Here is a 12,724-nt window from a genome sequence, read left to right as displayed (position 1 = left end):
CTGTGGCATTTAAACGATGCAAAATTGGTACTAAGGGGCCCAAAGTGTGCCAAAAAATATCATCCACACCATTACACCACCTCCACCAGCCTGAACCACTGATACTGTACAAGGCAGAATTGATCTATTCTAACATGTTGTTGTTAATGCCAAATTCTGACCGTACCATCAGAATGTTGCAGCAGAAATCAAGACTAATGGACCAGATGTTTTTCTATCTTCTATTGTCCAATTTTGGTGAGCCTGCGCAAATTGTAGCCTCAGTTGTCTGTTCTTAGTGGAATCTGGTACGGTCTCCTGCTGGTATAGCCCATCTGCTTCAAAGGTCAAAATGCTGTGCATTCAGAGATCCTTTTCTGCATAACTTGGTTGTAATGAGTAGTTATTTGCGTTATTGTTGCCTTTCTTTCAGCTCAAACCATTCTGGCCACTCTCCTCTGACATCTGGGTTCAACTTGGATTTTTTGCCCAGAGAACTGACGCTCACTGGATATTTTCCCACCCTAGAGATGGTTGTGCATGAAATTCCCACTAGATCAGTAGTATCTGAAATATTCAGACCAGCCCATCTAGCACTGTGGCATATTCAAAGTTATTTAAATCACCTTTCTTCACCATTCTGATGCTCGGGAACGCCTTGGCATTCTCCTGGAATAGCTAGAGAAATGGCCGGGGAGAAGGAAGTCTGGGCCTCTCTGCTTAAAATGCTGCCCCCACAACCCGACCTCGGATAAGCGTAAGAGAAGGGATGGATGGATGGAGGTCTTCTCGAAAATGTATAATAATTTGCTGCCATGTGATTGACTGATTAGATACTTGAGTTAACAAGCAGTTGAACAGGTGTACCTAGTAAATATATTATATTATATTATATTATATTATATTATATTATATTATATTATATTATATTATATTATATTAAAGACCCGCGAGACAAAAAAGAGTTGCCACAGAGCGTCTCGCGGGGACACTAAACATGAGACTTGGTGCCAAGAGACTGGCCCAGGGCCGTCTCGCGGGGACGTGGAGCATGAGATTCTTGCAAGACACGCCCTACTTACAACAGATATCATATATCATATAAGAGCACATCCATCAAAAAACAGTCAGTCGTGTAAAAGCACGTAGTGCACACAGGTGCTCTCAACACATATAAAGCGTATAAGGAGAATACAGATAATAGACACCCAAAGGCGTTGGAGAGAAAAAAAGGCAGATAAGAGACTATGAAACCAGTAAAATTAAAAAGTATTGCAGCGTCCCAGCCAGGTTGCGGCCTTTTTGGTTTTAAATGACTCTTCGGTCCGATCGAGGGAGGGCGGAGTACAGCACGTAAGACTCATAGCGGGGGTATTGATTGATTCGGTAATCGAGGCGCGGTGGATGAGGGATTGGAGAGGGTGCTAGAAAGTTGTGTTTGGGGTTACGAAGTCAGCGATTGTTCAAGTAAAACTTTCGTGACACTTGATCATATCAGTCGCTACAGTATAAAAGAAAAGACAGAAAACATCTCATTACCTCAAAACAAAAGGTGATTCATCATCAGATCAGGTGTAATTGAAATAGTGCTGTGATACTTAAAAATATTGTCACCTCTTAATATTTCTACACTCTTCCATTACATTTAATTAAATATGCATATATACATTAAATGTAAATATGTTCTGCGATTTTTCAGGTAAGCAAGACAGAAGGGGTGGTGCGGTTGGTAGTGTTGCTACCTCACAGCAAGGAGTCTGTTGTTCTAGTCCCTAGTGTTTGCTATGGAGTGTGCATGTTCTTCATGTGTTCATGTGGTTTCCTCCCAAGAACATGCATGCTAAATTGGTCACTGTTTAGGGATTGTCCTGCCTTGTACCCAGTGCTTGCTGGAACAGAGTTCAGCTTCTCCGTGACGCTACTTTGGATAATCGGGTTTAGGAAATAGATCAACAAATGTTATTAGTTAAGGTGGCTATTTCAGATAATGAACACAAAATGTTTTTGAGGTATGGCAGTTATACTCAACAATGTCAACGTGTTCCATGGATGTAGTCTATACTCTTCATAGTCAATATGATTAATTAAAACAGATAATATGATTCTATATCCTATCTATTTCTCTTTCTTTAAGTTATATATATATATATATGTATATACAGTACATAAACGCACACGCACGCACTCAACTAAACTGACCATTAATGCTACATAACCACTAGATGGCAATAACAGCCTCTTAATAAAACACTCAACATCTGGAAAAATATCCACCTGCCTTCTCTTTACTACGCTTGAATACACCCAATGAAACATTAAAATTATATAAAATTTATGTTAACATTGTAACATAACATGCACCGTAGTATCCCAAACTAAACCTTTTGACTTAAAACACCGGACAAGCTGCCACTTGAAATGGTTGGTTTCTGTTATTAGTTAAGAAATTAGTTCAGTCCTTTACACATTTAAACATTAGGACGTCCGTAGATGTAATTCGTCTTCAGTATTAAAATCAATCCATTTATAATTATATACGCTGAAAAAAGCATCTTGACGCCTGTTTGTAATGTCGGACTTGTGCCGCGCCTCGTAGAGACTCTGCGCTTGTGGCCTTATGGGCGGGAACTCACAGCAGCGATTTCTGGGAGATGAACAGCTGCTGCTGCGCAAGTCAGACAGACTTACAGGGTCAGCCTTTTTAAAACACCGTTCCTTTGAAGATTCGAAGATATAGCGTTGTTTCTGCCAGAACGCAACCATTGCACTTTGTCGGCCAGGTTCATTACAATATCACCTCGTTGGCGCAGCGTGCGAAGTGCCTGCAGTTCACCTTTGGTAAGGTTGCTCCCGTGTTGATGGGGTGAGACTTGTTACAGAGGATTTGGGGGAAACGTTGCTTCATAAAGTACTGGACATATGCAAAGTTCAAGCTGGCGCAGCGTTCAGAATTTTTGCTTGAGGTTAAGAAAGTTAATGGTGTCAGTGTGAGGATCGCTCCCTGTCACATAGCTCCTCTCGCCCTTACAATGGGTCACAAGGCGAATCGTACAGAAAAGCTGCCAAAGGTCAAAGTGGGCTTGGACGTTGTCCAGGTTTTTTGGCACAGGTATAAAAATCACCCTTGTTGAGCAGTGACGGCTAATCTGACAGAAGAGGGAGGTCAAAGAGTGTGTAAGATTATTGTTTGAAAGAGTGGAGGAAGATGCCCTCTGTTTTTTTCTCAATTAGGAGTTGTTTGCTCTTCTGTGGATGTTAACGAAGCCATAAAGCCTGGAATATAAAGATGTTATGCATTTACTGATAAAGGAAAAGGACATAAGAGCAATGTATTGTATTACACAAGGTCTTTGGCTTCCTTTAGATGACACCAAATTAGAGGAGGAGATATTTCAGGCCTGGGGCATCCCAAAGAATGCTGTGTTGAATTGTAGGCAGAATTCTTGAAGAAGACCCTGTAGTAACAGCACTTATACAGAAAAACTACATGATTAGAGAATGAGTAGTGGTAAAAAAAAAAAAAACCACACAATGCAGATTTAAAGAGAAAGGAAGGGGCAGAGAGCTACAATAGGAAGAAAAGAAGTAATGTAGAGTCATAAAAATGTGTCATATTTTTGGTTCACAGCCAGTTAAACACACACAGATATGGAACAGGGATTAAAACATCACCATTGTTGGTTTAAGTGAATTCCTTTGGTGACTAACACAATCTTCCTATACGTGTTCACTATAACAGAGGTGCATTGTGATTTTAATTGACTTCTGCAGATATCATGGTCCAGGGCACAGGGGTGATTATAGTGTGTAGAATGAACATCAATCATTACAGGAACTTCTTGTGGACTTTACAATTCTTTACTTAAGTGAACAGAAGTATCAGGCTGATTTTAAGTGGTATTAGGTGACCTGTGTGGCTCTTTAAAGAGTCCACAAACATTTGTGAATTCCATTTAGGACTTGTCTAGTAAACTTAAATTTATTGGGGAGCAGTTCAGGCATCATCATGAGTATGTCCGTGTTTTGCAAATAATTACTAGTTTATCTTAAATATGTGCCCTTCAGGGTGTCCTATAAGGAAAAAAATCAAATTAAGAAATTGATTTGGATTTCAGTTGCTCTTTCATTTGTTTTTGCCTGCACAGCATATAGCATTTTGTACTTGATATTGACCACAGCTGGAAGATTGTTCGTCTTTTTTTTAGCTGTTTTTACTGCCCATTCAGTGTCTGAGACCCCTCTAATTTTGGTGTAAATTTCAATTTTTAGATGTCTTTATATCAAAATTAATGGCTGTTCATTCATTCACTTCCCAACTTCTTATCCTGTTCATTAAATTAAGAGTAACTCATTGAGAACAGATACACTGCGGGTCTTATGACTTCAACTCACACTGAGCATTCTTCTCTTATTTGTACTTTTTCTCTCCTGCTTGAAAAATAAGTTTTGTAAATTAGTGTTACCAATGGCTTTTGGATTCAGAAACCTTGTTATTTTAATAATTACATAATTTAATTTGTTTTTAATTAGTTATTGGTTCCCTTAAGAGGAGTAATGATTGACGATGAATATATAATAAATGGTTTTGTACATTTTTATATTATGACCAAATTTATGAACTCCTTATTTATAAACCCATGTTTTGTTCCTTGCTTGACTGCCAAGTGGAGTACCATCTGCGTGTTTGTTGGGTTAATAGATTAATGGTTTCGTCCACTTAACAGCATGAAGCATGACCCCGCAGTACTGGATGCAAGGGAAACATCCTTGTTTGGGATACCTGTCCACCACAGGGGAAATCCTCAGACATAACAGACGTTGGAAGGATTTGAAATCGGGATTCATCTAAAATGCACTCTTTTTGGGATGTATAATACTCGTTGGGAAATGTAAGCAGTAATTAAGCGAACGAACATATAAACACCACAGGTGCAGCAGAGCTAAGCACTGCGTCACTGTACTTTTGGCACGCTGATCCAGTCCGAAGCGACATAATTTTGGTCTCTGACACAGTCGTCGTCCTCTTCCATTTCAACCTTCATTCCTTTCTTTACTCCCCTCAGATCTCCAAAACTTTCTGTAAATTAACAATAGCCAATGTTCTATTTTCAGTGATATTTCACAGTAAGTTATTTTTCCAATGGATATTTTGCATCTTTTAGGGAAACGGGAGTCACATTTTAGCAGTGAATTAAAAAAGATGAAATAAGACGGTAGCCATGCAAGCGGCGCAACCCTGTCTACAAGACCTATACTGTACTGCATTCCACGATCACGAGGTGGCGCTTTCGTTCCTCCGTGCTGTTGTCTTTCGCAGACTGTGCTTTACCACTCTGTCCAAGCTACCCACCCAACAGAATCGGACGTCTTGCCTGTTTAGTGTCTTGTGACAACGTGTTATGATAATTATTTCATTATACGCCCCACGATTACCAGCACGAAGACCGTGCTCGGGCTGCCGGCTGCTGGAGCGACTGAAAGAATCCGTGCAAGTTTGACCTCCGTGGACGTCTCCAGACGTGAGTCAGAGAGGTATGTGTGGCTGAGCGGTTGGGAATGGCAGGGCGCAGCGGGGCAGGGCCAGTACAGCGATTGGGAGTGAAGGTGCGCAAAGCAGGGGAGATCTGGAACCACAAGGGCGAGGAGTTCACAGGTCTCCAGCGGCGGGCAACTATCATTGCGCTGGATGCTCTACCTTTACTTTTGCTGTTGGACAGGGTGTCGTTTCATTCCACTATGTTTCGTCGAAACCTGACCTACAAGGATTGCCTGCTAATTTAAAATGTATTACAAGCATCATAGAGAAAACTGGCAGCCCACTCGTAAGGGGAACTCTTTATAATAATTGTGGAAACTTAACCCATGTATGCCTTATCCACATGGACAAATTCATTTAACCGATGTGCACATTTACTAGGATTTAACATTACTGTGTTTGTTTAATGCTGCAGTTTTGTTTTTCATTTCACAACATTGCATTTCTTTTGCTCATATAGAGTGACCAAAAAAAAGTTTACATGCATTTATCATTTTTTGAATAAACATATAATTTAATGTCTAATATGCAATATACAGTCTTTTTGATAAGACTTATATCAAGTCCAGGAAGCAGTCTTTCTGCTTTGTAGAAGCTGCTAAAAATAGGCTTGGCTGAGAATCCAACCTGGATGATTTTTGGCATGACCAAAAAATTGCAGCCCCATTAGGCTTGTTTAATGCAATTTTTTGCATGTTTATTTTTTTGTTTGTTTGTTGGTGGAGGTAATCAAATGCTTCCTTTGTACAAACACAAAGCAACATAAATAACCTTTTTTTTCCTACCACATAGCAAACTATAATCCTACCATATTTCCATATGTCTGCTCCTTTCTGCAGGAATTCATAAACACCCAAGATCAGCAGAACTGACGGGACAGGGTGTCTTCCAGTGCATGACTGTGGTGTCCAGGCTAGTCTACAGGAGGCCACATTCTTTCACTTTTGCATGTGACTGCTTTATTCTCCTGTCCTGCTGGAATTATTCACAGAGTCACTTTTCTTTCTGCATTTTTGCTTACCTTGTTTTGCAGATCAACAGAAACATTCACTGTAAGTAGCACAATTCTGTCTTTATTGTATGTATGGTAATATTTGTGTAGAAACAGTATATTTATTAAATTAGGATTGAAATGCCATGGTCAGTAGTCATAAAGAATTCCAATGGGATTTGCTATGATCAACTGCTAAATTCAGAAACATAATGATGAAAAAAAGTTAAACTGGAAGCACTGAGGAAAAATAAAGTGCAAACCCATAGCAATTGCTTGCTGTTTCAAGCATGATGAAGAATTGTTTTTCACATACAACCTTACTCTCCTTATTTACTTCAATTTTTTTCACCTCTTACACCGTCTACAGTATTCATGAATGCGGACTTGTTATCTGAACTCCTAGGCTGATCGCTTATTGTATTTAGCTTTTTAATGCCATGAACAGGTAAGCTTCATAAACTGTTTTTTACTGGTTACCAATGAAAGACATCATCTGTTTATCTATATTTTGCTTATATGCAGAGTGTACCTTGTTTATCACACTCATTTTGTACCTGTTTAATAGTTTCTTCACTCTTGACTTATTTTAGGTTTTATAGAAGGCCTTCTTGGAATTTTTTCCTTTTGATATTTTTAAGTCCTTCCTTTCAAGTCTTTTCATTGTCTTTGCCCACAGGTTTTATGTTCTTTGTCTTCACATGTTTACACATTTGCCTTTAACTGAAAATGAAAACCTGATTACCAATAAAAAATCATAATACCATCCAATTATTAATCTTATAACTCTGGTGGTCTTTCTCTCTTAGGAAGTAGCACTAACATGGGCATGCAGAACTTAATGTCACGTCTTGGCCCACCCAAAAGAGAGGTGATGTTAGAACCCTTTGTGCACCAAGTTGGAGGACACAGCTGTATCCTGCGTTTCAACAAAGGAACAATCTGCAAGGTGCTCATACCCCGTGAGTTCGAGGTCTACTGCAGCCTTCCAGAGGAGCTGAAAACCTTTACACCTCAGTACAGAGGTGAGGCACTTACAGACAAAACCCCTAAAAATAATGGTCTTGGGTTTTGACAGCAGTGTAGCAGGGGTAAGGGAAAAGTTTTTTTTTTTTTTTTTTTTAAAAAAAGGTACTGGTTGTTCATGCACCTTTTGAGTTCCTGTAAAACAACTATAAGAAAATAACTTTTCCAGCACCTTGCAGAGCATGTCATGGAGTTTGCCTGCATAGTTAACACACACACATTTATATATTTTCCAGGGAATTACTTTTATAAATTGATATGGTTTTAGAAAACAGTCATGCTAGAGAATTACTATCAGCACAAGTGCCTGGGCCTTCACCACTGGTGAACAAAACAAGTTATAAAATTCCTTTTATTTCTTTGTCTTCATTCCTGCTTAATCCTGTTTAGGATTGTGGGGTTGGAGCAGATCCCAACCCAGGGGCATTGGGTGTAAGTCAGTAGTTAACCGTGGATGGAGTGATCAGGTGTTTTGTCATGGTGGGGTCCTAGGGTGACCCTATTCCCCTTTGCAATCTTTATTATGTAGACCTGAAAAGAATAACCCAAATCCCATACACCTATCACACTTTCATGATTGACTGCTATTGCAGTTCAGTACTTTCTCCTTTCTTTTACATCTGCAACCCAAGGCAATTGGAGAACCTCAACAGACAGAAGAGAACGTTACACATTTATTCAACATTATTCAAATAGATGGTGCCATAAACCAAAAGCAAAATAAACATTTGAACATTTTATAACGGGAGTAACTGGTTGTACTCTGTATTCTTGTTTTGACTTTCTCCTCCTCCTTCACTGGTCATTTTCTAAAGCCAATTTAAGTATGATTTTGTCATGCGATCTTCAAGACAACTTTGCCTTTTTTAAAAATTAAATTTGTTTTCTCTGAAAAGTGCCTTTTTTTTTTTTTTTTTAGAGTTCATGCATTTGTGCCATTAGAGTCGAGAGGCGTGCTTGTGTACCTTTGAAATGGGGGTTGTACGAAGCATTCTTGTGCCATCAGCCAAATTTCATATAAGCGAAACTAAAATCTTGTTTCAAAATCAGCTGCTTTAGCTCACACTTCTGATGTCATAAATGGGAGCCAACTGCACAACATGTTTCTATAACTTAAAAACAACTTTTGAAACCATACGTACATTATGGTAGCAATTATGAATTACACTTGTAAACATGCTGTAACAGGCTGTTTCAGCATTCAAGAAATGTTCTTTCAGAAAGTGGTTTCTTTTTTATTAATATCTTAAATAACTTTACATGCAATTATCAAAATATTAAATGTTAATCTACATTACAAACCTCACACATGTGCACATACAGTACATACTTATATATCTAATGAGAGGAAAACCAGAGTAAAGTGAATTCTAGAAAATAAACTGCTAGTATATGCTGTAATTCCTTGGGTGACTTGTTTCCATGTTTTTCATTTGAATTATCATTCATTTTTATAAGTTTATATCTGGATTTAATTTCAATCTTTTTTAAATAAATCATATTGTACAGGACTACAAGAAACAGTTAAGGAAAGTAACAGTGCATAATTCAATGTGGTAAACTCGAGGGACCTGGGCTTCAGTCCAAGTCTACTTATATCAGTGTTGAGTCTGCACATTCTTCCCGTCTCTGAATGTGTTTTCTCCAGTTACTTGGTTTCCTTTTACATACCAAAGGTGTTCATGTTGAACTGATTTGTTATTCTGTAATGGTCCTGCATATGTAGGTGTAAGTGTAAGTGTATGTGTGAGTGTACCATATAATCATTCAGTATGTTGTCCAAGGTTGGTTTCTGCCTCCAGTCCATTTATGGCATAATAGTAGTAGTAATATTGTCACTTCTAAAGGTAGACTCTGGACCTTGTAATTCTGTTTATGAGCAAAGTGGTTTGAGAAGAAAGCTAAATGAATGGATATTATTTTGGTTTGTTATGGTTCTCTGCTCTGCATGTTGTTCTAAAGAGTTCAAAAGTTTAATAACTGAAAGTGCTTATTTTAGATCAGCTTTTGTCTTGTATGCCTTCTTGTTGTCCACACCTTCTTGTTGCACATCAGAGGCCTACAGCAGTATTTATTCTGACCATTGTGTGTCCATTCTAACCTCCTATATCACAGGCGTAGTATCTGTCAGTGTCCGGGAATCCAAAACAGGCTCAATTGTGCTCATTGCTCAACCAGTGGGGCAAAATCACTGCTCTGTACCAGGGGTGTGCTGCTCAAAAGGGTCCAGTCAGACTTTTGTCAGAGCAGAATGGGAAGCTGGCAGTGCTTTAAACAGCATACTAAAGACACCAAAGATGTGAGTAGTCACTGGTGCAGTTTGTAATTCTTTGACTTGTTCTAATCTCATCCAAGCTCTCAAGAATATTCTTGTTAATCTGTTGTGTACATTTCTCTGATTTTACTCAGACGAGATGACACTTTGGAGGCTCTCAAGCAGCCGTATGTTCTACGCCTACCCTTGTCAGGACTACCTGCCACTGGAGATGTGTTGACGCAGCTAAACCCCTGGGCACGCCACTGTTATCAGAGAACACTAGAGAAGATGAGGGACAGCTACCAAAATGGCCAGCAGTGTGGTATCCTTGCAGTAGTAAATGCAATTAATACAGACATGTCTTAGAATGAATGTGCTTCCAGTGGTCAAATAGTGGCATTCCAAAAAGTTCATATGTTGGTCAAACTGGACAGATTTTGGGAAGCAAGTAAGGAAGATTACACACACAGTATATAGTTAAAAAAATCAGATTAGTCTATTTTTATGAACTTGTATATTCCAAAATACTGTTTTCGACATATCCTATCCTAGCATTAGGCATGAAGCAGTAACCATATTGTACAGTATATGGACAAGATCCCAATGTCAGGACACTACTATGTCCAAACTATGCACACACACACACACTTACTCAGCCTAGTCCAGTTCAAAGTCACTAGTTACTCTTATCTGCACATTTATGAAACATCAGAAAAAAACCATGAATAGAACACAAGAACTGAAAATGAACACTGAATATGTATAAATTGGAAACTTGTTCTCTGCAGATGTGAGGCAGATAACCACTGAGATTGGCATTGTCCATTCCTTTCTATTCTACCTAGTCTCTTAAACTGTTCACTCAGAATATCTGTTACTGGAAGATCTCACAGAGGGTTACCGATTCCCCTGTGTTCTTGACCTGAAGGTTGGTCGACGCCAACACGGAGAAGGTGCCAGTCTTCAAAAGCAGCGGGATCAGACTCGAAAGTGCCAGTTAAGCACCTCAGCAGCATTGGGGATCCGAGTGTGTGGCATGCAGGTAAAATTGTAAAATGCTTTTGCATCATGACTTTTGCTGGTGGCAATACCCACATATATTAAATTTTACATTTTCTCGGATTAAAGATCCAGAAATAGTTCCAGCATGAGCAGCCTTTATCAGGTCATGCTTAACACCTGCGTCAGTGGCAAGCAGCAGTGATTGTGTGGCAGCTGAAAGAGACATAAGCTAAGCAGTATGTCTGAGATATGTGACTATTGGGTTATATTGATGGAGATCCTTTTATAAAAAGTGGAATGGCAAAGTGATTTTAAAAAGCAAATATCATTACTAAATGCATATGTCATGTGGCCGTAGAATCGGGAAGACATTGCAGTAATGGAGTAAGTGGAAAAAAGCACAAGAAAGGTTAAATCAGTAATACTACAGATAAGTCTAGGATTGTGCAGCTACATTTAGGCAAAGATTCCTCACTGAAAGTCTTCTCCAACCTGCAGGTATTCCAACTGGAGTCAGAACAAATGGTGTTCATGAACAAATATTATGGCCGCAGCCTGACAGAGAGTGGATTTCGGGATGCCCTGTACCAGTTCTTTCACAGTGGCAAAAGACTCTTAAGAGAAATAATTCAGGGTGTGCTGGACCGGCTGAGAGATTTGCGATTCACTGTCGAAAAACAAGTCAGCTATCGCTTCTACTCCAGTTCAATTCTCATCATTCATGATGGGGACCAGGTGAGCTTAGATTAGCCCCGTCATTGCTTAGTGATTTCATGAGCATATAAGAGTGGACTGCAATCCAAACCAAAAAAAAAACCAGAGGACCTGTGCCTCAGAATTTTCTCCGTGGTTAGAAAAAAGCACATGTTAGAGAAGTTATACAGACTTTCAGTTGTTACACTATGTTGTAGCTAAAACTGATATATATATTCCAGAGTTTGTTTTTCAAATGTTTTATTTAGTTACGAGTTCCAGTACGTCTTGTCTTGTCAGCCTAACCTAACCTAACCTGGCTCTTAAGTTCACCTTGTATCATACTAGTTAACTTTTATTCTTACAAATTTTGGAAAATACAAAATGTTTTTGTCTCAATACCATAGGCACAACCTGAGCATAAAAACAAGCACTGTGACCCAGAGGGCAGACGGTTTGATGTTAGAATGATCGACTTTGCCCATACAACATGTGCACGCTTCTCTCAGGAAGATGGAGTAGCTCATCAGGGCATCGACATGGGGTACATCTTTGGCCTGGACACTCTCATGCAGCTCCTCAGTGAAATCCTCCTTCTAGGCGATGACAAGTTTCCATCTAATGTGGAAGCTGAGGAGAAAATATCTAAAAACAAAAGACAAGAAGACGAGAATATAGAAGAAGAACAACGATAACAGAGAAGGCCTGGAATTCAGTACTGAAGTGTATTTTTTTGCAGACAATTGTAAAAAAAATTGAGAGGCCTATTGAGGATGTGCAGGTTTAACTGGGCATTGAAACAAAGCTGTTCCCCATTGGATTCTTCCAATGTTGGAAATTCTGGAAAGGGAAATGGTCATGATCTGATGAAGAGTTTCTGCTTGCTGTGGTGTTCTTTTTGTTGCAAAGGGAAGACTACAGAATGGAGTGCGTTATAAGATCAGATTATAAACCTTTACCTTTTATCATTATCCCTGCAATGAGTGCTGAAATTATTCATTAAAGAAACATTTAAAGAGATGTACTGTACATACGGTACATACATAAAGTATGCAGCTTATAATTAGTATAAAGTACTCTGGGGGGAGGTCCTGATGTCTCTGTGTCTGCACTTAGGAAATATACACCTAATAACAAAACAAACATAGAAATACATTTAGAGTAGTGGCCTGTCATTGCCACACTGTATTTTTACCACTGCTGCCTTTTCACAGGCCCAGGGGACTGGGTTTGGTCAGTG

At 39.1% G+C, this 12,724-nt stretch overlaps 1 protein-coding gene across 4 annotated transcripts; it reads left to right on the top strand.

Annotated features, from left to right (window-relative positions):
• Positions 1 to 2,645: 2,645 nt before the first annotated feature.
• Positions 2,646 to 12,455, top strand: LOC120542808 (inositol hexakisphosphate kinase 2-like). 4 transcript variants are annotated; one of them, XM_039775479.1, is made up of 8 exons: positions 2,646 to 2,817; positions 6,355 to 6,567; positions 7,316 to 7,531; positions 9,648 to 9,831; positions 9,942 to 10,111; positions 10,656 to 10,831; positions 11,290 to 11,526; positions 11,892 to 12,455. In XM_039775479.1, exons 3-8 carry the CDS (start codon positions 7,330 to 7,332, stop codon positions 12,177 to 12,179), a joined length of 1,257 nt encoding a protein of 418 aa, XP_039631413.1. In that variant the 5' UTR covers positions 2,646 to 2,817; positions 6,355 to 6,567; positions 7,316 to 7,329; the 3' UTR covers positions 12,180 to 12,455. The 4 variants fall into 4 exon arrangements, with proteins under 4 accessions (XP_039631413.1, XP_039631415.1, XP_039631414.1 ...); XM_039775480.1 differs by lacking the exon at positions 2,646 to 2,817 and adding an exon at positions 5,124 to 5,498; XM_039775478.1 differs by lacking the exon at positions 2,646 to 2,817 and adding an exon at positions 5,124 to 5,511.
• Positions 12,456 to 12,724: the final 269 nt, after the last annotated feature.

The sequence above is a fragment of the Polypterus senegalus genome, chromosome 13 (assembly GCF_016835505.1).
Source record: "Polypterus senegalus isolate Bchr_013 chromosome 13, ASM1683550v1, whole genome shotgun sequence".
In the NCBI taxonomy this organism is placed as follows: domain Eukaryota; kingdom Metazoa; phylum Chordata; class Cladistia; order Polypteriformes; family Polypteridae; genus Polypterus; species Polypterus senegalus.
Note: the sequence above shows the minus strand (reverse complement) of the source record. Positions and strands in the feature narration are given on the sequence as shown.

What these genes read in the sequence shown, in the direction of transcription:
- LOC120542808 (XM_039775479.1), top strand. Translation starts at nt 7,330, where the DNA reads ATGGGCATGCAGAACTTAATGTCACGTCTTGGCCCACCCAAAAGAGAG. An exon ending in CTTTACACCTCAGTACAGAG is followed by an intron (nt 7,532 to 9,647) that starts GTGAGGCACTTA and finishes CCTATATCACAG; the next exon opens with GCGTAGTATCTGTCAGTGTC. An exon ending in TCATTCATGATGGGGACCAG is followed by an intron (nt 11,527 to 11,891) that starts GTGAGCTTAGAT and finishes TCAATACCATAG; the next exon opens with GCACAACCTGAGCATAAAAA.